General features: G+C 37.5%; 2 protein-coding genes across 7 annotated transcripts in view; one reads left to right on the forward strand and one right to left on the reverse strand.

Annotated features, from left to right (window-relative positions):
- Positions 1-1,282: 1,282 nt before the first annotated feature.
- On the reverse strand, positions 1,283-17,248 carry NOL8 (nucleolar protein 8). 5 transcript variants are annotated; one of them, XM_080385352.1, is made up of 17 exons: positions 17,119-17,248; positions 16,466-16,649; positions 16,236-16,298; positions 15,178-15,256; positions 14,727-14,874; positions 13,720-13,790; positions 11,470-13,402; positions 11,093-11,182; positions 9,701-9,820; positions 9,313-9,397; positions 8,296-8,440; positions 6,692-6,775; positions 5,689-5,963; positions 3,741-3,867; positions 3,235-3,305; positions 2,180-2,262; positions 1,283-1,887 (listed from the first exon to the last, which is right to left on the reverse strand). In XM_080385352.1, exons 2-17 carry the CDS (start codon positions 16,602-16,604, stop codon positions 1,834-1,836), a joined length of 3,567 nt encoding a protein of 1,188 aa, XP_080241478.1. In that variant the 5' UTR covers positions 16,605-16,649; positions 17,119-17,248; the 3' UTR covers positions 1,283-1,833. The 5 variants fall into 5 exon arrangements, with proteins under 5 accessions (XP_080241478.1, XP_080241477.1, XP_080241475.1 ...); XM_080385351.1 differs by lacking the exon at positions 17,119-17,248 and adding an exon at positions 17,087-17,107; XM_080385349.1 differs by lacking the exon at positions 17,119-17,248 and adding an exon at positions 16,754-17,079.
- CENPP (centromere protein P) overlaps positions 17,135-26,394 on the forward strand; it is a 151,421-nt gene continuing 142,161 nt past the window's right edge. The window contains exons 1-5 of one of the 2 annotated variants that reach the window (XM_080385369.1): positions 17,135-17,273; positions 19,684-19,838; positions 20,599-20,744; positions 21,080-21,168; positions 25,789-25,877. In XM_080385369.1, the coding sequence (XP_080241495.1) occupies positions 19,702-19,838; positions 20,599-20,744; positions 21,080-21,168; positions 25,789-25,877 (461 nt within the window). In that variant the 5' untranslated portion in view covers positions 17,135-17,273; positions 19,684-19,701. Of the gene's footprint in view, positions 17,274-17,294; positions 17,795-19,683; positions 19,839-20,598; positions 20,745-21,079; positions 21,169-25,788; positions 25,878-26,394 lie in introns of those variants that run through there. The other variant, XM_080385368.1, reaches the window with a different exon arrangement.

The following is a 26,394-nucleotide window of genomic DNA, read 5'->3' on the forward strand; positions in this document are numbered from 1 at the left end:
TGTAAGATTTAGCAAACAACTTAAATTTTACAACTTTTACCCTAAACAGCTAAACAGACTATTACAATTGCTAAACTCTACCCTATCTCTTACCCCCCCTCTCTCTCTCAAAACTGCTACAGCTGCACTCTTGCACATACACCAAAGGGAGGGTTGACTGCAATACAATCACTTTATGCTATAAATATCTGTCGTACCACCACACAAACCCCTACACAGCCTGCATAGAGCCCACTGAGCTCTCCTGTATGGCAGTGGGCTGCATGATCGTGATCGGTCACCCCTTGAGCAGTGATGCCTCTCAAGGTTACTTCTCGAGGTGAAGAGACCCCTGACCCAGCATCTGATCTCTGTAACGAGGTAAGTGACATTTCACATTAGGCCTAGAAGCATATTGTATGCAAGCAATATTTATAGATCCAGCTATAGCATAATTATGAGAAGCGTCAGAAGTAGAAGAGTATGTAACTGCTGCCTAAATCATGATCTAAATTGACATTTAAACCACTGTCTAACAACTGTTCAGCACTTGCGGGTGATGTGGCAGTTGGAGGCTGTCTTAGGTATAGTGACCATGAAATGATGGAGCTCCTTTCCTTCCTCATTGTCTCTTTGCTGCCAGAAAAGCCCATCGGGTCTCCCACATTCCCCAGCCTTCCTTGGAGAGGACAGCTGCTCCCTGCTTGAATCAATCAACTTCCATGCCACGAAGGCACTTTGTGCACACAGTCAGACAACCTGTAGTTTGCCTGAAGCACAGAGGGTTGTTCAAGTCTGGACAGCCACCCCACGGGATTTCCTTCGTGCTTTGGTCACCATCATTCTTTGACTCAGCCTTCCAGCTTTCCGCCAGCTTCTCCAGAGCCCTTCAGCAGTCGCCCTGCAACCAGATCTTTTCTCCTTCTTGCACTAGAAAGGTGCTTGCTGGTCTCCAACAGGAGGGAATTCCTTTCGGATGGCTGACATTTCGAAGGCCCCTTGTTACCCTCCCGCAGAGCAACGCGTCATCTGTGTGCTCCAAAGGGCATCTGGCAGGACTCAAGCCCTCAGTAACAGGTACTGCTCTGACTCTCCTGAACTCTGTGGAGTAAATTCCTTAGCAAGTGTTTGCAATCTCCGTTGAAACATTAAAATCCCTATTCTTGACACAGCTGGCCCGTGAGCCCTGGCCCTACAAAAGGAATCACAGACCTTCCAACCAGCAGACATTCTACAGCATATAGGCCCAATGGAATAAGATTAAGACTATATATGTAAAAATATCATCCATTCAGCGAGCATATCAGCAACATTTGTCCTCAATATTTATTGATGTATATCACTCAATGAAAAGGTATAAAAATCAGCTCTGTGAAGAAACAGAAATCTTCCCGCTTCATAAGTCTTCTCTGTTATATATGTATTTTCACAAACTTTGGGTAAACTTTTACTGTGGAAATAGTGTAGTTGAAATATTTGTAAAGGCATCTCAAACAGGATCTCCGTTATATTCAGCAGAACACAGGTTCATATAGTCTTACAGATGCAGTGCTAACTGCTCTTTGTCAACCCCATTCAGCACTGGGGCCCGAGAACACAGCAAAACAACCCTGTGTTGGTTTTGTGACAATCATGTGTGAACGATTGTATTCTTCAAAAATCTTCCAAAACCCCAAACCTTGGTACAAATATTGAAATGGCACAATAAACATATACCTATTTAGAAACAAAGTTTAACAGTCTTTTCCATTATTTGGTATTAGATCTTTGAAAGACTAGAATTTTGGAAGTAACATTTTTCTGCAACTTCTTCAAAGAAGAAATGTGAAATGTTTCTGACCATTAAGAGAAGATTTATTTTTTTGCTTTCACTTTCCTTCTTGCATCCTTATGCTTCTTCCGGCATTCCTGAAAATATTAAAATTTTAAGATAATGTTTTAAGAAGTTTCTATATATTTGTCTCAAACACTTTTTGACATGCAGTAAATCAACTAGTCCTGCACAATACAGAGATTCAGTAATGACATGATATTACACATCTCTACTAAATATTCATAGTACCCTGGCAATTACAGTTTCAAACCCTTCTGAAGGTCCTGAATTAATTTTTAATGCAAATTATGTAAATAAGCTGCCACGTTCCCTCCCCATGCTAAATTTCAGCCGCAATTACCAAGTGACAGATGTTAAAACACTCACCTCAAGCAATAATCTACGTCTATCTTCCCAACCATCTTTTTCTTCGCTGAGGTCTGCTGATCTACAAAATAACTTTGGCCCCTCTGCAGAAGACAAATTAATATAGTTAAACCCTTCTGAATATAGCGTTAGTAAATCTCATGAGCAACACAGCAATAAAGTCAGAAGGCCTACTCTTGGTATTTCTTACCTGCTCCTAAAATATGGTTGGCTCAAACACGTGTTACGTATTACATCCTTGCATACTAAGAATGGAATGCAGCAGCAGTTTTCTGTAATATGCTGAGATATAACTTGCAGTGAAACAGCACTTGTTTCATTAAAGGCTCAGCACCATTATGCCACATCTCCCAAGAAAACCTATGCCTGTTAAGAACTCAGAGCTCAATTTTAAACAGGCACTGTAAATCAATTAACACAGTAACTTTTACACATACATTTAATTATAGATATCTAACATATCTCAGGAAACAAACATTATTTAAGGCTGTCCTGATACTTTATTGTATAAGTATCAAAATAAATTGTTTTGGTGGCCTGCGGGTTGGTTGGGTTTTTTTTGGTGAGTTTGTTTGTTTGTTTATAACTGTGAAATTAGTTACATTCACAACAAAACAACTCAAGTTATTTAGGATTAAGAACCATGTGGGCATGTGGCTGATGAGAATATTCAGTATTCTTAATGATAACACCAGAAACACAGAAAAAGTTAATGATCATATATAGGCTTGAAAGGATCTAAAATGTCTAGATAACTTGTCAAGGGATTTTTTTGTTTTTGTAAGGCCTTAAAGACCAGCCACTTATTAGACAGTTAGCTGAAAACAGGAAAGCGAGGCAGCTATTCAGCATTTATTTTACAGGACTTTCTTATGAGATGCGCTACCACAATTTATACCACAAGTAATGATAGAAATTTGCAATTTTATTTTTTCTTAAAACTCTCATCTGTATTTTAACTACAAAACATTGATAACTAGACAGTATTTCTTCCTCATTGAATTTCAGTAGGAGTTAAAAAAAAAAAAAAAAAGGGTGAATAAGTTCTGTTATACCTCTTAGTCGTTCATCATCTTTGGAGAAAAAGAAAAATCTAGCACTTCCTGTCTGTGGTAAAGAGAAAAACCTAGACAAACACAAAGGAATTCAGCATCATAAAAGTTACCGTCAAATTCCATTAACACAACTTAAAGCTGCAATGCTTCAGAGAAATAGTATGCATTGAAGAACATTACTCCATAATAACCAAATATAGCCTTCTATAAAAAATACATTTTATAAGAAAACTTAATACATATTTGACTTTTGGCCAAACCCACTACCCAGTTTTCTCATCCACTGAATTAGAAACTCAGCTTTTACATTCAATTTCAAACCAAGTGTGGTATTGAAATTTTTGACTGTTTCATTCTGTGCAGCAAGGAATGGTTTCCTAGGACTTCCACTGTTCAGAGATGTGGAATGAAGATGTAAGTTTCCCATGACCTGAGTGCTACTATTAGTATTCTCATAGCATCAAACTACGACAGCCAAGTAGACAAGAAATACAAATGTAACTTGCGTTTCTTTGTTCCTTTCACTTTCGGATGTCTCTGGTTCATCATCACCCTCAGAACTGCTGTCTTGGAAACGTGGGTCTTCTTGCCATGTGACTTTTACAGGTTTTATTGTTTCAACTATGTAGGGCTCTGCAAAAATATCACAATTTAAATAAAATCAAGATTATTCCCCTACTTGCCAGTAAAAATTTCTATTTCAAATTGAAATACTTAAATCGAAAAGACAGATTTAAGGACAGAAACCATCCCTCCCAGGTTTTCTATCACCCGCTGGGCAGGTATGAATTTAGTTTGCTTTCTCATATGTCATAAATTCACCCTCAAAATTCACAACTAGTATCACCACAGCATAGGGGAAAAGTGCGGGAGTCCTTCTGAAGCTTGTTGTTACGGCCCAGGGCTCTATCAAGTCACTCCAACCTAACAATCATTATCAATTGAATTGGGAGTAATTGTACCTATTCGTATTTTTAGTTTGAAGAAGTTGGAATAAAAGCTTTCTTTCGTTATGAACTACCTTAGTAAGTTTGTTTGCAAAGAAACTCATAATGCCTTAGCTTATTCCATCGGTGTGTTCAAGCCATGCTATTTTCATGTATGTATTCCTCCCTGTAGCATACACAGCCAGTTGCCAGAAACCCACTTGAGCCCTTACTACTTCCTCTCGTCAAAAGGACTGAGGTTACAAATCTATGGTACCCTTTTCTTTTAATGTACAAGCACAGTACTTACCTGGATGACCAGAACAGAGAAGACAGCTCCTGTACTACCTCTCTCTGGTAATATAACACAGTTTCCAAACCCCACAGTAACTTGACTATGAAACACATTATGCAACAGAAAGATCAGAAAATTCTACTTTGGAAAAAGTCAGCATTTGCAAGTTTAAATTGTCCACATCTATAGTTTGTGCTCAGAACGCCCCCTGCAAGACTATCCACATGTTCTCCCCTTGTGCTTTCCATATAACACACTCAATCTTAAGACAGGTTAAATAAAAGCAAAAACAATTACAATCATCTAAGCAACTGAGGAATGTGCAATGGAGAGACTTACCTTTGTGTCAACACAGTAGCTAGCACAGTGGCCCTGTTACCACCAAATAGGATTCTTATGCAACAGAAATCAGCAATTATTTTTAACAGCAAAGGTAAGACACAGTGCTCAAGCATGGTTCTCAATGCTAAGAACTTTGTGAACTCTGAACTACATCTCTGCTCAGATATTTTCCACTTTGTTCTAGAGATCTTTCATATTCTGAAATCCATATTACGGCATTCAGATGACACTGAATAATTTCCGAAGTTAGTAGAAATGTGGGGGTTTGTTGGTTTATTTTTGTTTTTTGTTTTGATTTCCATTAACTTCACACAGTTTCTTTCCTATATTAGTACTTATTAAGTGACTTGATTTCAGATTTTTTAATCTTGATTTCATAACATTTTATCTTCAGTTAGGACACACCAATTCACATGCCATTCAATTTCAATTTTCTAAAGGTACAATAAAATTAAGTACATAATAAAAGATTCTTGGATTTTGGGGCCAACTAAGATTTTCTTTTGCTCATACTACTACCTTAATTAACACATTTTATTTAAAATCTTGTTGGTTTATATGAAACCTGATTTGACTTGTATATCATCTTTTTTCCTGTTAATTTGAGACATTTAGCGGATGACAAGTTTTTCCATCACTGTTCAGAAAAAAAAAGAACAAAACCAAAACAAGTAATAGTTCCTGCTCAAAACATCCCTTTCAAGATTCCTGTGACTAAACCACAACAATCTTGGCAAGTATAAGAGAAGATCGTAATGGTTTTGCATAATTAGTGACTTTTGCTTCTAAAAATTCCCCGGATTCTGAATTTCTATACACTGTATTATTCTACAGTGCCTGACATACAGAAGCTACTCATTAGAAACTGTACTATATATGTTCTGCTGTTACCTTCTTTTACGCCTGACTCCTCCATGTCTCCAAAGAAGGAAAATGTGAAACCACTAGACTGCTGAGCTACGTCACTCTCAACATTAGATCCCAAATGGTCAAGTGGGGTAGAATCCTCTGCATCATTTTTGTCCCAGGGTATATCTTCATTTTTTTCTGATTTGCTCTTTGAAGATCCAAACAACTCTTTTAAATCCACAGCAATATCGTAATACATTTCTTGAGACACTTCAGGCAGTTTCTCACTCTCTTCCCTCTTCTTACTTTTAGCTTTACTGAAATGACATGATAGCAACATAGCACATATTTTTCAAAAAAAGGTTCCCCAAGAGGCAAACTTGCTATTAACATCTTCCTAAACTTATCCAAGCACATTAATGAATAGTCAATTTGTAAGGTTTGGGGTTTTTGGGTGGCTCCCCCCACCCAGGATACAGATATTTCCTATTGCCAGAAACAAGTTTATAGGGCACCATGACTATCCCTTTTGGTTCAGACTTCTGACCCATCTCAAAAACCTCCTGCAATTTACCCACCCTTTGAGGGATAAGCAGCAGGAAAACACCTGAGGTTTGACTCTAAAGGCAGGAACAAATTTACTTTATAATTAACAACATCATGACTTTTCACTTACTATGTGACAGCATATAAATTAAGATATTTAAGTCCGGTTTCTTTTCTGGCAAAAGAAATGTTAAGAGGTTTTTTTTTCCTTACAGATTTGCAAATCTTAAAGTTTATGATTTTAAGCAAAGGGATAGCCTGAAGGCAAGAACGGAAGACAGAAAATGGCATGCAGAGGATAGACTGACTAGAAAGGAAAGATGATGTTACATGGTGTTTTTAGTGTTCACAATTCTGATTGTATCTTGATCTTAGCAATAACAGACAGAACTGAATTAAAAACAGAGCAGTCTGCATAGTTTTAAACTCAGTCTTCTGCTATAGCCACTTCTCCATGGGAAGAAACATCACAATTATAGCTACTAAGCTGTAATATTACCTCTCTTTTTCTGTGGCACTTGGTTTTCTTTCAAAAACTGCATGGTCCTCTCTTGTGGGATCATAGCGGAGGGCATTAATATCTCTATAAAAATAGAAAGGAAAAGAAAACCCATGAGACATTCCAAATGCTCAACTGAAAGCTACCCTAAACAGCCAGATTCAAATTCACACTGTCTTTATGAAAAAAACTCCAAACCAATCCAAAACCTAACTGGCATTTTAAAAGCGCCTGGTAATCAGTTCTGGGTCAGGAAAAATAATGAACAGAAGTGGCTTTAATCAAATTATAACATTACATACAAAACACAGAACTCCAGTTGTGTGTGTTATACAGAAATTTATACCTGCAACTGTTTACCTTTCGAAGAGCTATATCGATACAGCTATCCATATTGATACACACATCTCTAACTATTTCTTCTAGTCCCAAACACTGCATAAATTCAAATAGTCCAATGGAAAAAAAACCCCACCACCACCACCTCTGGAAAAAAACACTAACCAAACAAAACCCCATTATGCCCATCCTTCAAAATGTAAACATTTTTGGGGACTTTCAGCTAAAGCAATCTTAAGTTTTGACTGATCCCAATACTACCGTAGCAAAGCCCATGCTGCCTTACAGCAATGCAAGAAGGTAATCTCTTATTTCCCTTCCTCTCCCTAAATTAATACTTATGGCATAAATTAACTGCTTTTCTTACATACTATATCGTTAACTGGGTGTTAAAAGAAAACTCTCCTAAGATGACCTCTGGGGTTGCACAGATTATTTCCCCCTCTGCTTTTTAGAAATACATGAAAATGTGTACAGAAGTTATCGAATTAAATATGCTTGTGCAGCAGTCACAACAGTATTTGGCAGCCAGCAGTCAATTGATGCAACTCCAATAGTGACTGTCAGTAAAAATTTACTAATTGCACACTATTGCATTACCCTTAACACTACTAACTTCCACCAATTCGGTCCACAGACCAACTTCTGTTGAAGTGCACAGTTAAACATTACCATGCTTCCAAGAGTACACTTCCAAACCTTTCTCATGATCCTCCAAAGCATGCCCAACAGCAACATGTAACAAATTCCTAATCTAATGAAGAAATTTCTTAAAAGCAGACATACAGATAAATGAAAAAAAAAATCCTCCACTGAAAAAGTTTGATGCTAATCACCTGTAGGCCCGCAAAAACAATAACCTTAACTGCTATGTAAGTCAGTCTAACTTACTGACTTACTGCCCAACACACATGTTCTTTGTTTAGCCACCTTAAGTTTGTCTCCACAGAGAACAGAAATACCTCTCATGTATGAAAGAACTTATTACAAGATTAATTTTCATAACCAACAATCTAATCGTTCAAAATCTACTAGAAGAAACTCAAGCTGGCATCTGATATTTTTTACTCTAACACTATGATAATCACTAGTATTATCTATTGGGACACTCATGTTGGGAAACTGCATTAAAGACTGACTTCAAATGCACACAACAGAAGGAAATACTTTTCTCAGTCAGCTACGCAGACATTTTAGTTGTGAAACATTGGCAAAAATTAAGCCTTCCTAAAACTCCTCCTTTACTGTTAATGGATGACTCATACTTGAATTTCTTAGCACTTGTGGCTGTTTTAGTTGGCTTAGGGTGTTCCAGGTTGATGTTCAAGAGGCTTCCCAGTATTTGCAGATTTTTCCTTTTCTCTGCAGCAAGCTCTTCTTCCTCCACTGTCTTCAAGACATTTGTCTCTGCTAAAAGAAAAAATACATTATTTTTTTCCTCTGCTATGACCTGAGTAAGCCTGTAATATTTGATATATAACATTACTATAGTAAAGGAGTTCACACATATCAACACATCACTTCCTTTATTTTAAAGCTACTTAGAAGCTTTCTCCCTTGCACTGTAGAAAACCTTTGGATTAGAAATGTCACAGGCACCTTCGTCATGTGAAAATTCTATCAGTTATTTAACCTGTTCCCTGCTTCTATCACATGACTGTGCAACTACTCTGCCACTGATAGATGCTGTACAGAAAATCACATTAGCACAACAAAGGAAGTGGCAGAACTAGGCAAAAATCTAAGGTTCAGAAACAAATAGTGAATTTTGAAAACTTGGTTAACAATTTCAGTTTGGGGGGGGAAAGAAATATTTTGGAATTTTTGCCTTTTTCAGCTTTTCTGCCTTCTGCTATTTAAAAAAAAAAAATTAAAAAGTCTTTCCTTCTAAGGCTGCCAAATCAGCTGTGGACTGCAGGATGACTACAGAACAGTTTAAATGAATGTAGTGGTCAAAAAGTGTATTTTAATAAGTCACCACTTATCCTGTGAACAACATGGATACAGACATTCTGATATCATCCTGTATTAAAAAATATTTTCAAATATCAATTTATCAACCAAGTACATCTCATTCAGCTATTTCATATACTTTTGCAATATACATTTAAGGAAACACAGCTACAAATATATACTATGTAAAGCCACAACACAGTTGGGTTATTTTCTTTAAGGAATCACCAAAGAAGCTAAAGTAGTCCTTAAGTTGCTTTAAGCATACAAAATTAAGGCTTCATGATATAGCTCTGTTATCATTAACCAGGAAACGTGAGCAAGTTTACCTTCTTCTTCACTCTCACTTTCAAGGAATCGAGCATCCATGCGAAATCTTTCATCTGTGCCAAATCGTGACTGCAATTTCAAGAGCTAAACAAAAGGAAATAAATCCTATTAAGTACTGGAGGAGAAAATCAACATTCAGTAACTTTATTTTACTATAATTATGGCAACATACTAATAACTAAGGATGACAACATCGAAGAAACTCCTCCCACTATACAACACACATTATTTCCTCCATGGCTACTGTTTCTTCTATGTAAGAGTATTCTGTTACAAGTTTGTCAAAATCATATTCAGCAAGTATGTAAACCTCCATACTATGTTATTCTGAAGTGGCATTATGGAGACTTTGAAGAAAACTGAATTATAGTAATGGGTTCTACTCACTTTTTCACCAGCTTTGCCTTCAAACTGGGGCTTAATTTTGAATCTCTCATCATCTGTATCATCTTGCTCATCCTCGCTGCTTTCAAACAGTCTGCCTGAAGTTTTAGGAGCAGGTTCATCCTTCATTAAACAAAAAGAAAATATAGAAAGGCAGCCATTTACATAAATTTGAGAAAATAAATCAGCATCAATTTTGTTCATGTGCTTTTTGGCTTATTTGAAAAAGTGTATTGCTAGAACAACCAGCTCACTTATTGAATCATGCACTTCAAATCTTGTATACACATCTTGTGCAATTGTTTCACTCTTATGAGTACTAAATTTTAGCACAGGCAAAATATCCATTTGAAGGGTAACTCAAGTTCTACAATATGCGATAGGTATAAAAATCCAACTTTCTGATTATGTCAATGAAGATAAATTTGAAAGTATCAACATCTAATTATAACCTTTCTGAATAAGCCTCACATATGGTATAAACTAGGACACAGTTTAAGTCTGTTGATAAACATAAATGATTACAAAAGGTAAGCACTCCATAGTTTCAAAACAATTTCCATAGCACTAGAAGTTCTAAAGAAAAGGAAAAATACAGGGCAAGGATTTCAAATACAATTATAACCCTAAGAGATATATATGTTAAAAAAGTGCTAAACACAAGGAAAACTGAGAAAAGGTTTTAATTAAATAGTGAAAATGGTTGTAATATTAGTATGTTTATGAAGAAAAAGCCCAACAAAAGCAAACCCAATGATTTAAAGCTTTGGCAGAGATGTGACTAAAACCACGATGATACAGAAAGTTCTATTCCAGAAAAAAAGTACTTAATTGGGCTGAAAGTATGGTGGTAAAATCCTGAGGAGTCTCCTAAACAAGGTCTCAGTTAGGTGAGGCGTAAAGAGGAAGTCACACTTCTCCGGACCCTAACATCACTTTAAAAACGAGACACTACAGTAATACAGATTCTTTGTCCACAGGGTTGAAAGAGCAGAGTCCTTCTATACTACTCAAGCCACATCTCCTCCCTTTCCATTGACTAAAAGCAGCAAAATTTCAAAACTGATTATGCATAAGCCCTATAATGTAACATTCTTTTTCTTCTAATCGAAGTTAGAATATCTTTTCTACAGGTCTCAAATCTCCTTACAAATTCTCTAAGACCTCCAGCTGTATCAGATACGTGGTTAAGTTCTTGGAAACCTGTTCCATATTAGCAAAAAAAGAATCATTTATTCATTCAATTCAAACTTTACCAACTTTTTTCTGTCACTCCACTATGAAAAATAGTCTTCAGAATAAAGGGCATAATCATATTCATATGGAATTACCTTATAGAATACTGGACTTTTTCTTAATAACACTTACTTCTTCATGCATATTTCCCAAACTCACCTCTTTCTTCAACATCTCATCTGCTTCAGGTTCACTTTCCACATCTGAATTGAATATGATGTGTTTATGCTTGCCTGCTGGCTGGCTATCCTACGTAAGAGTGAAACCGTCAAGTCAAACACATCATATACTTGCTATAGTCACAAGTAAGTATCTAAACAACGTTTCCAGGACATGAAAGGAAGACTCTACTGTTCCTCTTTCAAGTCCAGAGACATTCCAGGAATTAGATATCCACCATTTTACATACACTCAAAAGAAAACTGGCAATGTAATCAGAAATTCCAGGATCTGATTTTAAAATATCTTATTCCACACCTATTCATTTCCCTTCTTTTACTGCATACTATTCAGATAGAAGTTGCGTGTGTAATTACCAGATCTGAAAGAGCTCCCTGAATGAGTTTCTTCTGTAAATCTCGTACTTTCTGCCTCTCATCTAGAGCTGCCAGCCTCCTCTGGTTATCCTGCAACCTTTTCTTTTTTATACTAGGTTCCTTGGAAGCGGTACCATGAAGACAAAGCTCCTTATTTTCCAGAAGGCTTGTCATTCCATTCTCACATTTATTAGCTTCACATTGCAGATTTGGATTGCTTACATCCCTCTTCAAGTTTTTTGAACAGAGTTTTGGGCTTTTCAATTGTTGTTTAGCATGTTTCTGTGACACTGCAGCATTACTATCCATGTCACTGCTCTCATCTTCACTCTGAGCAGCAGTAGCAGCAGCAGAATCTTCATACTCTGAATTTTGGTCATCTTGTAAAGAACTCACATCTTTCTTCTTTCCTGGTAAATGTGGCCTGGAAACAGGCTGATCGCCCTCATCTGCTAAGGAGGCGGCACCTGACTGTTCACAATGCCTATTTTGCCTCTTTTTACTGCCGACCTCAAGCAAATACAACGGATGATTCTTAGACTGTCTTTTAGATGACTCCTCCCCACAATAAGAAATACGAGCTTCAAGACTTAAACTTTCTACAGACCTCTTCTTTAAACCAATACTGTCCTCAGTTAACTCTTTTTCACAAAGGGACCCCATTCCTCTGAAGGGCTGGTATTTCAAACATGAATTATTTTCTCCCTTGGAACTTTCTTCATCAGCATCCTTCTCCCCTGCTAAAATTGCAGCAACTACATCTTCAGGACAGATACTTTTTTTTTTAACTGCAGGGCAAGATTTAGGAACTTTTGGTTTATTTACAATGTCACCTTTAGGATTTTCTTCAACACTGCATTGACTAGAACCCTGTGTACTATCCAATTCTTCTGCGGGTGTCCCAGTGTTTTCAGTAGCTAATGCTTTTAAGTCATCTAATGTAAGATCTAAGCGGTAACAGTTTTGCATCATGGATTCATAATCAGAACTGCTTTCAGACTCCCCTCTCTCTGGCCCCGAATAAGAGCTTTCACTATCACTTGTCTTTGTTGTAGTGTTAGCTGCTGTAGTCTGCAAGGCAGCAATTTTACATTTTTTCCTTTTCCCTTTTCTTTCAACATATTCTTTTAAACTGTGCATTTTCAGTGAGAAATCATTTAGCAAACCATGTCTTTCATTCGCTAATGTTTCTTTACTTTCCACCTTCCCCTGTTTAGAATCTTCTAAAATTGCAGTTTTCCTTCTACTTAGATCTGGAGTTTTACTTTCAGCAATAATTTCATCTGTATCTGCTGAATCATAACCATTATCGCATTCCACACTCTCTCTCTTTTTGTAACTTCCTTTGATAGCTTTCTTCATGCCATCTGGATTGCTTAAGAACCAATGACTATTGTGTTTTAATTCAAAATTATCCCCAACAATTTCCAAGTGGTCACTTGCAGTCCCAACATTTCCAGCTTTCTGTATTTCCACCTCTTTCTTTACCATTGCTCTCATTTCCTCTTCAGAATCAATGTCACTATTAGAAACATGCCTATTTTTTTGAGCTGAAACTCCAGAAACATTGCTTTTATTTGCTAATAAACCTCTCCCTGATATTTTACTATAAAGACTCCTTGATGGAAACAATTCAGACTTCTCATTGGGTTTGGATTTTGATCTTTGATCTAGTTGTGGTGAACCTGTGTTTTTTGAATGTAATTGGCACCCAGAAGAGAGAACTACTGCTCCATTCAGAGCCTCACTGCCCAGTTGCCTCATTTTTTTAGGTGGCTTCTTAGTTACAGGGAACTCTCCTTGCCGCTTCTTGTTTATGCTGTCATCTCTCTCTTCCAAGTGCCAAGTAAGCTCAGAAATAGGAACTACACGTGTCAAGTCCGGCTCCAGCTTTTTAAGGTTATGGCAATATTTTGATGGGTCATATTTCACAATGTTAGTCTGAGTTAAGGAATTAAAACATGGTGATTCTTTCAGCAAACAGACTTCCAGTCTTCATGAACAGGCTAAATTCCACATGAAAGGACAACAAAGAGTCCTTTTTAATGTTGTGACCATGAGCCTTTAAGCAACTGACTCGCAGTCTACAAAGTTTATTTAAATCACACAAACTTACTGCAAGATTTACTTAAGGGTATTCAGTAAATCAAGTATGACATAGTAGCTAATATTAAGACTTAAAGAAATGTTTCCCCATACAACTGAATAAAGAAGGGAATTGTGCCCTTGCCCAACCAATAGAAAAAGGATATTTTATTTTTTTGTTGACTCCTAAGGTGCAGGATAGGCAAGACTCTGCCGAATTTACCAACAACCCATTTCTAAAAGAAAAGAAAAGAAAAATAATCAGCACTAAATAAAAAGGAATGGGAGTAACTCGGGAATAAAACAAGATGTATATTCTTGGATAACAGAAATACTAATAAAGAACCATTTGTGACTAATTCTTTTGGTTTACTCTCTTAAGTGAGGTGTATTCATACTGTGCAACTTAGCCAGCTTCCTTCTGAAAAAAAAGAACAAGGCAAAATCAACCAACCAAAACCGCCAAATTTCTACAATCTGCAAACAGAGTGACAATAAAAACTGAATTTCTTTACAAGTACTATCCTTCATGTAATGTTTCTGGTTTATAAATTAACAGTGATAACTATACAGACAAGATTGCCATTATTTTGCCGTTTTCCCCTTTCCCACTAAAAAATTAAAAATGCCCCATAACCCTCCAAAAACATTCTGTGCTTAGTAAATTATTTTGAAAACTTTGTAGTAAATCTAATTTTTATTGCCTAAATTTGCATGTTCAGTGATTTTATTCCAAGTCTTACTTTTGTAAGCATGTGTAGACCCTGATCCTGAACATGCTGAAGCACAGAGATTAGTTCCTGACAACCCAACAACCAAACCCACATATACTCTATAAAAGTAAGACACACATTGTCTTTACATACTTTTAAGGGTGACACAAAGATATTGCCAACACAAATGAGTAACAAAGCATTTACTAATTTAACACAACAAGAGTGGACAATATGATCAAGATAATTTCCAGTCCTTACAAAGAATGACAGGAGCATTCTATGTGTCTACACATAAGGTATTTCTTCAGACTACTTTTGACAAGTTGGACCGTAACACTTAGTGGAAGTTTCTTTACATGAAGTGTAGAGATTTGACATAAATTTAGAAGTAATAAGCTTGTGCCCAGTTCCAGTTTTTCTTCCGTTTTAATTCTCTATACGTCTACCCCACCATACCTTATGCTCTGGCACCTCTGTACCTGGTACTGCTTTCATGTGAAAGTCTACAACTCCAGCCTTTTTCAGTGATTCTAACAGACACACTTTATCATTTCTCTGTGGCTTTTCTTTCTGCTGATTTGCTTCCTCCCTCTCCATGGCGAGCCTGCACCAAAAAGTACATCATATATGAAAAAACATCTGCCTCCGTACTACCTTACAGCTGGCAGTGCCCCTCTCCCACAGAACAGTAACATTTCACTACTTACGGAACTCACATATCCGCTACTTTTAAGGGAACAATGATGCAAAATATGTTGCAATATCTAATACGCATCAACAGTTCACCAATGCCAATAAAAACCAGAAAGGATAAAAGCATAGCAGATGAAAGCTCAGGCATAATATTGAAAAAGGGTAACTTTATCAACAACATACTTTTTTGTTGTTGTTTTAAATCGACTTTTACCTGTGCAAAAAGCTCTCTTTGGCTAACTCAATTTGCAGCATCCCCCCTTTCCACTTGGTTTTATTTAAAATTGACATGCCTGTAAAACAAGAAGATGGGAAATTACTATTTCCTACATTCAAAAAACATACCTTAGACTTAACTATGCCTCCTTCTATGATAGCTTGAAGTTTATTTAGCATGACCTTATACCTCATTACTCACTTGATTCAAGTTTGTATATGAAAGATGTAATATCCAAATCTTAAACAAGGTGGTCTACCTCCAAAATTAACATTCTGACTTCAAAAGACTTGTTCAAGTCTCTATGGTTCAGTTCAAATACAAACCTGAAAATTCAGATACGTGTACCCTGAAGTTTCTATGCTATCAGACAGGCTCATAACATCTCACGTACTTCAAAAAACATAGCTAAGGAGTACTAAAAACCAGAGGGGAAAAAAAATGTTGTACTTGGAACTTTAGGAAATTAAATATCAAGGGCTGGGTTAGCTTTTAGACACTCTCAAACAGCTTTCCTATTCCTAATGGCAGCATTCCCTAAAATAAAAGGGCATATTACCAATCCCTCTCTTCAGGTGCAAGTATCATCCCCTGCCATTTTGCTGCTACATATTACACAGGTGGTTCTATAACTCTGCAAGTAGTTTTGTAATTCAACTATTTTGGGATTTACAGAACTGCTTTAACAGAAGAATGCTTTATGTAAACTCTCCTTGCTAGGTTTCCTCTCACATCAAGTCACTTCTAATGTCTTATGGACCTGATGAAAGCATTTGAAGGGCATTTCCTCTGTTTTCAAAAAAGGGTTTGAACAAACTTGTAAATCACTTATTTCCGTCATGAGGAGTCTTTTTAATCCACTTACATTAACTCACTGAAAACCCCAGTAAAACAACTTCCATAAAACTGCACCTTAAGGAAAATGGAATGAATACAACAACCAAATGAAACAGGATCTACCTTGACCACATCCTGATTTGGCAACACTACATGCGTTACCAGTAATGCAGCTTGGCTCAAACCCATAAATTACTAAGAAAAAAAAATGTACTTACATTTTTTAAGATCTGCATCAGAAATGCTGACACTGATGTAAGCGAAAGTTTTCATAGGGTTCCCTGATCAACAATAAACGTTCAGTTAATTTCTATGGAATTTCAGTGTTTCCTTTAAAACTGAAAATTAAGCTGTTTCCTGAAAATAAAGCATCTCTGAAGCAAAAACTCCATTTCACACTACAAACTGAAACACAATTCGCTTTTAAAGAATGATGCAAAACTGTTACCTTGATCATCTTTTCTAGTAATAATCTCTGCATCCAGAACACGCCCAAACTTGCCAAACCTTTCTTGCAGTTCAGCCTTGGAAACCGTATGGCTAAGCCCTCCAACATATAAACGTTTTGAAATTTGTTTCTTCTCCATGTTGAGAAGTCAAGCTGCCACACCTGTAAGGCACGCTGTGTCTCTCTGCAAAAAGACAGTAACAATTCACTAACACATTGTAGAGATTAATACAATTGTAATACCAAATTATGGAAGAAACTATTCCGTCAGAAGTCCTCCATAAAAACCTCACGAGAAGAGTGTTCCTTCGCTTTGCACTAGGTAGCACGCGCTGCTTCAGTCCAGTGTCAGTGAACACTGCACCGCTATCAGTAACCAGGCTCTAGGTGCTGGACCTTTTTTTAAAACCCTGGCGCAAACGCGACAACAAGCGTAAAAGCTCTTAGCAAAATAACCCTTTTGAGGGCTTTCTAAGCGGGGAGCAAGGCCGCGAGCGAAGCGGGGAAGGAGGGATGAGCCGGACCGGCCGACAAGCCCCCGGGAATCGCTCCCCTGCGAGGCCACTGCCCCTCTCCCTCACCGCCGCCATGTGCGAGCCCCCGCAGCGCAACTCAACTCACCTTCCGCCCCCGCATCCCTTCCTGGCGCTCACCCGGAAAAGAGGGTTCCGCCTTCTGGGGCCGCAGGATTCTGATGGCCGCCTTCTCTCTTTCGGGGCCGTGTTTCCAGCCGGTCAAGTCCGACGGGAGCACGTGGGCTGGGTCTTGTGACTGCGGAGGATTTGGGCGGAACTAACCAGGGAGAAAGGTAGGGGGATTTTCCGCCAAAAAAAAAGAAAAAGCAAAAAGGGGGAAATAGCTGATGAAGTAACGCTTTGGCCATCCACCTCGAATAACGACCTCGGAACCGCCCTTCAAGCTGCTCTGTTGTTTCGCGAGGGTGCAATGAAGGAGCGGCTGGCACCCCCTGTTCGGGCAGCAGCTGTGGTAGCGCCCAGGCCCGCACCGGGCTGCTTGGGCGCGCAGTTCGAAGGAGCGAGCGCGCGCTGCGTCCCTCAGCTTCGCTCTTCAGCGCTGGCCTTCGGCGTGGCCGGGCGGCGCTCCCCCGCCTCCGCGGGCGGCTCTCCCCCCTCCCGTGCCCCCCGCGGGCTGGCGCGGTGCTGCGGCACCTGTGCGCCTCAGCGGCGCCTTCCCTGAGGGGCGGCCGTTATCCTACTGCCTTGTGAGCCCCGCAGGCTGGAAGCGAAGTTCTACACTAACCCCTGAATGCTTTTCTCAGCATTTCTTGGGGCAGCATAAAAGCAAGTGCTTAGGGGTGTATACGGGCAGGTACGTAAAAATGTGAAATATTTACCGTTAATGCACAAATATATATGTGTGTATGTACGTTTAGGGTGAGGAGAAATGATTGATTGTCGTTAAAGTTATGCTTTAGTTAATTAAAGTATGTCCGGGTATTTTTTTCTGGAGATAATGCTATTTGAACTCATAACTAGTCTTTGAGTCTTCTGCAGTCCAGCAAAATCACTTAAGTTAGAACAGTTGCAAACAGTGTCCTGCCGAGCTCGGCACGGCCCGTGGTGGGAGAGGGCCTGGGGCAATGCTGGCTGGGAGCAGTTTTCTTTTTGCCACCGTGCTTTTTATTAGGAGCAAAACTTTCTTCAATGTATCCGGTTTTAATACATCCCATTAGGCTTTTTTTTTGGAGAGTTGGAGAACTTTTTTCTTTTTTTCTTGTCCCTGCTGATCTTGTTTGTTGTCATATATTGCGTAAAGTCTCTTTAAAATTACAGAAGCAGTCACACCTAGGCACAATTTCAGTGGTTCTTTAATTGTGTATGCGTCCTTTATTCACTGAATAAGTTTTAATGCAAAACATGTTTGGAGTGTCCATTTGCTTATATCTGTTATTTTGATGTTGCTTCCTATGACATAAACTAACAAAATCCTGTTTCCCCCTTATACCTTTTTATTGAACCACATTCGTGTGGATCTTGAAAATACAGCAGGGTTTTTTTAAAAACACACATAAACCAAGATAATATATTTTTTCCTGGTTGAAAGTATTGATACATTGGTATTGAGCTGCATAATACTCTCCACAGTCCTTTGAACGTCTCATGTCTAGGTTGTATGTCAGATATTTTTTTTCTTAAAGTTAAGGTTTATTTGAATTATTTGTGAAATGTGGTCATTTCCTTGTGTCTCTTTACTTGAAAGGCAGATTATGCTACTTTTTTTGTAGGAACAGCTGTGCTTCATTTCATCTGGTGTATTGGTCAAAGCTGGATTTGATTTCTGTATCTCATTAGGTTTGCTTTTTATCTGCATGACAAGCTGTTCTATTATAGCAAATATAAGACAGCTGGATATGCTCCTGGATGAAATCAAGATCAGTTAAAAAGATTTTTAAAGAAAGCCTCTGACTATGTTAGATTCCTGGTTTAATGTCTGTATTTGGATGCTATGCAGTGATCTGTGTCTTAAAACTGGTTTAATAATTACATTTTGACTCAATGAATTAAGTCTTTGAGGAACTAATGTAACAATGACATTTATTTCAAAGTTACCTGTTTTGGAGAAAACTCTTCTTTCCTTTTTTAATGTGAAGTCAGAAATTTGTTCTTTGTCATGTTCTTGCTGGTATCTAGTAGCTGCCTGTGTTCACTGGAGGTAGAATCTTTCCTGTTCGTGATGCTTTTAGCAGAGTGAGTTATCGTGTTTCTTAGGAAGCTCTGTTACATTCAGAATTATGGAAAAAGCAGTTTTTCTGCTCTTGTAATGTCTACTTGCAGACCAGTGTCTAAGTGAACTTTCTAGGGTATAAGTAAGAGTTACATTGATGGCAGAGTACTATAGTATTACGAGCAGAGTTTTACTGCAAGCCTAATTCTGTTCTCAAGTTGGTGACAGAACTCCTATCAAATTTGATTGCTGAGGATCGAGGTTTGTATGTTGGTTTAATCCTCCATAGCAAACAGGACTGTTGGACACTCTAGAATTCTTTACAGAGGTGTAAGTTGTTATACTTGTAAAAGCTACCGGGAATATTGCCACAGTCATAAAATATAATAGAATTTGTCTCATTTTAAGTAGAGGGGTAGGAGAAATAATTGCCTAATGTTATATTTGTATTTCTTAAATTAATTCCTTGGATAAAAATAATTTATTCTGATTTTTTTTTTTCCTAAGAAATATACTTATTTTCTCTTATCTAGGAGCATTGATTCTCAGAAATGGACAGCAGCATTTTTCAAGTTTATGAAGATGAAATCCAGTCACTGGAAGAAGAAATTAAACTATTGGCTGAAAAGTATGAAGATAGTCAACAAGAATCCACTTTTTTTTCTGATGAGGAGATACTAATGTCAATGTACGCTTTTTTTTTTAATATATTGGACTAATAGGGTTTCTCTGGCAAAATTCTTTAGGATAAGCTTTTGCCTCTATGTTAAGACTTTCCTTAGGTGATTTTTACTGTACTGATCTTGTTTAGGACGTGGGCTATATATGGTAAAAGATAACAAATAATAAATAGTTAGTCTCTTTTTTACTGCCTTCTGTTGGTGGTTTGTGTTTTTTAGGGTTTTGTTTGGTTTTAAAAGGCAATGATAGTGGTCAGAGCATGACATCAGGTATGTTAGCTTTGTGGATACTGCAAAGGCCACACTGTGAAACAGCTCAGTGCATATATACTTTAAGAAAAAAAAAAAGACTGGAGACTTGTCAGGTGGGACTAGATACGTGCTAAAGAAATGCCATGTTTAGGGTTTTTTATTTCCATTATTTAACTGCTATTCTATAATAAATGTATACTCCACAGCTAAGTAATTTAGATGAGTAAAGATGTCGCAGTTCGTTGCTTTTATACATTCTTTGAAATGGATACTTGTACCTCAAGGCTTATAATAAAGGCTGTGTCTACCTGGTGGTGCACATGAAGTGTTTATGTGAGTTAGTTTACTGTTCCCAGTAATGTGATATGATTGAAACTGGAAACTGATCTTGACCTGAAAACCATCAGATCACATTACAAATGCCTTTTATTTAATGGTATTGTTGTACTGATGTGACAAAACATGTTCTTATGTCTGGGTCTTCTGATTTTATTTTTTTTTCTTTTTCAATTCTAGAAGTTCATACCAAACAGAAATTGAGGGACATGAATTTCCTTCAAACCTGAAAGCTGAGCTTGAAACTCTAGAAACAGATCTCTCATTTTTAATGAAATTTACTGGTATTCAGTTCACAAATCATTCCAAGAAAACAGTGGAAAAAAGTAAGCATTTTTCTGCCCTTTGCTGCTACTGTGCTGAGCATAATGTGTCAGTTCATTACACTTGCAAATGCATGTTGTAATTCTACTCTCACTGTTATCAGAAAGACAATTATTTTGAAATACAATATAATTTTCTTTATTGACAAAATAGTTTCTGAGTAAATATAGTACTTTGCGTAGTGGGAAAGTGAAAGACTACGAAGTTAGTTGTTTGTGGTTTTTTTAACATGTTTAACTTTATATGATGGATAGTATTAGTTGGTATTTTAATTATGACTAATGCAATAATTAATAGAATTATAATAAAGTATTATGTTAACTTTATTTTATAACAGCTAGAAACAGAACAGTGCAGAAGCACAGATTATCAGGAAATTGCCACTCCCTGTCTTTTCGATTGGACTTCCAGCTTCTTGAAATGCAGGTAAGGATCAATGTTTTTTTCAAAAAAACACAAAAAAACCTGAAACAAAAAAACTTACCCCCCCCCCCCCCCCCCCCCAAAGAAACAAACAAAATTTCAAATGGGCAAATATCAATGCTTCCTTTTCCAGCTGAAACCTTCAACTGGTATTTTGTCATTTTGATTGCCTGAGTCCCCTTCATCTAAGCCTCTGTGGGCTGTTTTCACTCTAGAACAGCTGGACCCAACTTGTGAATTCCATGTGCATCCAAGTAAAATAGTTCTGAAGGTCATGTTCAACATTAAGTCATGAAATTATTATTATCATAAAATCATTTATGTTGGAAAGGACCGTTAAGATCATTGAGTCCAACTGTAAACTTAGGACCACCAAGTCCCTATTGCCCTTTCTTCCTAAGACACCCTGTAGGACGGTCTTGCAGACTAACACTGAAGTAAAGGCCTGAATAGTGCTGGAGTTTCACCAGCTCTGCCAAGTACATGCTGGGGCTTCATCCTGACCCAACACAGCTTTCATCCCACAGCTGTCTCTGATCTCCCCCACATGTTCTGCTATAGTCAGGTGTCTTGTTCTGGAGACTGGAAGATTCCTAACCTTACCTTTCTTGAGGAAACTAAGGAAAATCTAAACCACTACAGACTTGAACAATTGATTTTGGTTTTTTGCTTGGGTCATATTTCTATTTGCTTGGCTACTGTGACTAGTCAATACGTCACAGGACTGCATGGAACTTACGCTAATGGTTATGGACTTTTTGCAAGGAAGCTTTTCCATAAGAACCTATTCTTAGCACAGAATTCACTTAGCAGTGGAAAACAGCTAATACCCCAATTTGTAACAATGTCCCCCAATTTGTAATATTTTTGACATCAAGAGAATTCCTTCTTAAGAAAACTATTTTCAGCTCAAGCTTTAAAGGTGTTTTTTAAATTGAGTGTGATTGAACCTGATAGTATTAAAAACTGCCTTTCTGTGTGAAGATGTCTTTCCTAAAGAAAAGCCGTATTATGAATTTCGTAAATGAGGTTATTCTGTCATCTCTTAAATCCATGCATGACTGGTGGTCTTAGCAAGATGATTTTACCGATTGCTTGTATAAAATGCATTTAGCTTTGAGCATGGAAATAGCCTGCATCAATCATGTGACTTAAATTGTTTATTTCTCACCTGTGTGCTCCTGCAGAGTGGTAACATTTTAGTGTCAGTGGAGCTCCGATGAGTAACTGGGTGGTGTTTACTTACAACTGCAATGGTGCTGCTTAAATCTGTGACACCACTAGATGCCAGCACATGTCTACCTAATGCCTAAAGCTTGGCCTCATAGGATAGTTTAGGTTGGAAAAGACCATCGAGATCATCAAGGCCGACCGTTAACCCCAGGACTGCCAAGGCCATCGCTAAACCATGTTGCTAAACTCCGCACCTAGACTTTTTTTTTTAACACCTCCGGGGTCAGTGATTCCCTGGGCAGCCTGTTCCAATGCTTGACCACCCATCTGTGAAGAAGTTTTTCCTAACATCCCATCTAAACCTCCCCTGGTGCAACTTCAAGCCGTTTTCTCTTGTCCTGTTGCTTGTTAGCTGGGAGAAGAGACCGATCCCCCCCACCCACAGCCCCTGTCAGGTCGTAGCAGGGAGCGTTAAGGTCCCCCCTGAGCCCCCTCCTCTCCTGGCTGAACACCCCAAGTTCCCTCAGCTGCTCGTCACAGGACGCCCCAAAAGCTTTGTTGCCCTTCTTGTACTACTTCAGTGCTGATGAAATACACTACAGTAAGTGATATATAGCATACCAAGTGTATGTATTAAAAAAACCCACCACTTCAGCTGAAAAAATATTATTTTGACTCAAATTTTTGCATGAATTTTAAAAAAAGTACACAGCACCTGTAACATAATTTAATATGCAATGCAAATGATATCTCAATTTACCTGAAGTTAATAAACTTTGAATTGCCAATATTTTATGTATTTGTATGGTTTGGCTTGTCAAAAATGGTAAATTAGTTAAGCAAACACCAATGAAGAGTACAGTTTGTAATTGTGTTATAATATACAGGTTTCTTATTTTTCATGTTACATACGTAAGTCAAGAAGTACATTTACTGTTTCAAACCCAGACGAATTTCTGTTCCTTTGCTCAGTTTTTGTGATTGTATATGAACTTGGATGTTATTAAAGTTTTGCATTTACATAAATGTTAATGTGTTTGGGCTGTTGTACAAATTGTAATGTAATGGTTTGGTTAGAATTGTAAAATACAACCATTGTATACAGTTCTATGATTTCATTTTGTTAGGACTGTTTAAATCAAATAGATTTTGAGAGAAATTTATAGTTCAAAAATTCAAACTTAAGGATTGTATTTTTAAGTTACCCAGTTTTGTAACTTTATATGATTAAAACCCCCTATTCTTTCACTTCTGTATAATGAAAAAGCATGCCTCATGCGTTGAGACATTTTGTCTGGCTCCAGGTGGCTGCTTCTGTGGTATAAAACTAGTGACTTGTTATCTTGGTTTTATGATGGATTACATGTACTGTGCAGGCCATCTTGCAGTGAAGTCAGAAGGTCCTCTATGGATGCAAGAGTCTGCCTCCATAGTTCTCAGAAAAGTTAAGACTTCATGCCAGGGTAAGACCTGAAAAGTTAAACTTTTTTTATGCCACTGGCTTCTTGCGTATAAAAATGGAGAAGCCTCTTTTCTAAGATATGGCTAACAGTTGTCTTTAAAATAACCTGTACTGAGATCATCATGGGCAAGGTCATGTAAAATTGCAACTAGTTTCACCCAACTTAAGAGATAGAAGACAAGAAATAAACCAGCTCTTTTTGGGAAATGCATAGTAGGTAACAAACACGTTGGTATGTGGCAGAAGATACAGTATAATTTTTTCATACCATTAATTCTAGCTGTTTAATCTAGTAGTTGTTACAATACAGTTAACTCGGCTCCATAATACCTTAAATCAAACCTTTTAATAGACAGTAACAAATTGTTCTTGTTTAAATTCAAATCAGAGATAATTACAAATTGCTAAATGTCATTCATGTTCAAAGCTGTATTCCAGGATACAATTGTACAAAGAAGGGGAGGCAGATCCGAGTTCACTCTGACTAGCTTTGACTGGTTGAGACTATGTCTGTGTTACTGTAGCATTGGTCACTCAGTGCCTGACATACTCTACATCTTAGCTGGTTCTTCAGGTTTGGCACAGAATCAGATGAGCATATAGTTCATAATTCCAGGCTTGTGCAAGCAAAGAAGCTTCTGTCTGTTCACCACTGTGCACAGGTGGACACTTATGAAGGTCAGAATGTGGGTGAAGAAAACCAGGTTAATGCAAAAGCATTGCTCGACTTGTTTATTTTCCCCCTCTTACTGTCCTTGGGTATTAGGAGGCGACATGTACAGGTGGCTTGAAAATCTGCCAAAACAAGTCTAAGCCTATTGAGAAAGCAGTCATTCAAGTAAGAGTTGTTTTCTTCTCAAGGGCTTTCCTTTCAAACCTTTTATTGGATCCCAAGATGGTGTCTTGGCATGTGTTAGTAACTCGCTCACTGGAAAACCAGCTTCTTTGGAAAGTAGCATCTTAGCTTGTGACTACCAGCAGCTTCTCTACAATTCCATGCATGTGTTGAAAGTTTTGCTTTAAATTTTAATTTTTTTTCCCTGATGTTACTTAATCCATTAAACTTTGTAGTGTCTTGGTTTGGTTTTTCCGTCTTTAATGATGGCAGTGTTTAGCAGTACATGTGTCCAACCAGAACTAGCGATTGCTGTGATGTGTGCATTTGACTCCAGGTTGTCTGTTTAGTTTCCTCGATGTTGCCATTCCTGTTTGCTTGTAGTGACTGGGTATAAGAAAAATAAAGTATGGTGTCCAGTATAAAGTGAAGCATTTGCTATGGTGTTCAAGCCGTGATTTTAAGCTTTTTGTTTCACTTATCTAACCTATTACTCTGTTGTGTTCAAGAATGTGCAGAAAAAACATAAGGTTCTTTTGTGGCTTCATTTCTATTATATGAACTACTTTTCTCATTTTTTTTAATAGGTTGTTAGATCTCTGAATTTGGAAACACTTTGTTATCATGCACATATCCCTGAGTAACACTGTTGTAAAAATGGGACAAGAATTTGAGGCAAAACTGTAAGCTTTAAAATAAATAAAAAAAGGAAAAGAAAACAAACAGGATTTTTTAGTTTTAAACGTAGGGTAGCATTGTTATAGTTTTCAGATGAAACCCTATTTGAATTTCCTGGTGTATGTGGCAGATAGGGGTTGTGTTGGAAAATGAAAATAATCTGAAAGAAGTGGAAGTGACGTGAAAGGAAGTAGATGAATGTCTTATTTTAAGTCTTCCTTTATACGTGTATATTCTCTGTGCTGACAAGTTCAGATATTGTTCCAAAAACCTTGTTGTATGGATAAAACTGATACTGTTGAAATGAAAGAAAACGTCTATACATATAATCTTTGAGATAGCATTTTTTAAACTACAGCTTGTAATACTTAGCAGCATTTGCATATGTTTTTGCCTATTTTATATGCATATAGATATTTATTTCTCCTTGCTAGAGGAATTTCTAAAATACTGCATTGTTACTTTTCCAATCTAGAACAAAGAGAATGTCTCTGTTGTTATTACTGATCTCAGCATTATAATGGAATCTGGAGAAAATTCAGATGTGAGCAAGTTTGTGGAAAGGTAAGGTGGAGTTTTTTGCTTAAAGGAAGTTATTGTATGGGATATCTGATACTAAATGCGATACTGCATTTTCATGTAAATTGCTGGCAGTCAGTTTGTTTGTTTGGTAATGTAGTGTTAGCCCAACCTAAACACTTGTGATCCCTTGTCTGTACCCTTCTGGAGAGAAGATGAAGTATATATAACTTAAGCCCTGAAAGGACCATGACAAATTCATGTTAAACAAAAATGGGTTTTTGCCTATTATCTGTTTTAGCTGTTTCAAAATTGTTTTGGAGAAAGATGTTACAAGGTAGTTTCAGCTATTGCATTTTAATATATATAATCAACACGTGAACTGTTAACTCAAATGTGTATGTGAGTTGCAGCTGTCCAGTGTGCGTGAGTAATGGATAAAGTGTACATCCAGAACCGCTCTTCAATACTTGCCTGTTTCTAATGCTCTGCTCACCATTCCGTTTCTGTTCTTTGCATCAAGATTTTTTTTCACTGATATTTTAAAAACAATAGAATTTGT

This window comes from Falco punctatus, assembly GCF_963210335.1.
Source record: "Falco punctatus genome assembly, chromosome: 4".
In the NCBI taxonomy this organism is placed as follows: domain Eukaryota; kingdom Metazoa; phylum Chordata; class Aves; order Falconiformes; family Falconidae; genus Falco; species Falco punctatus.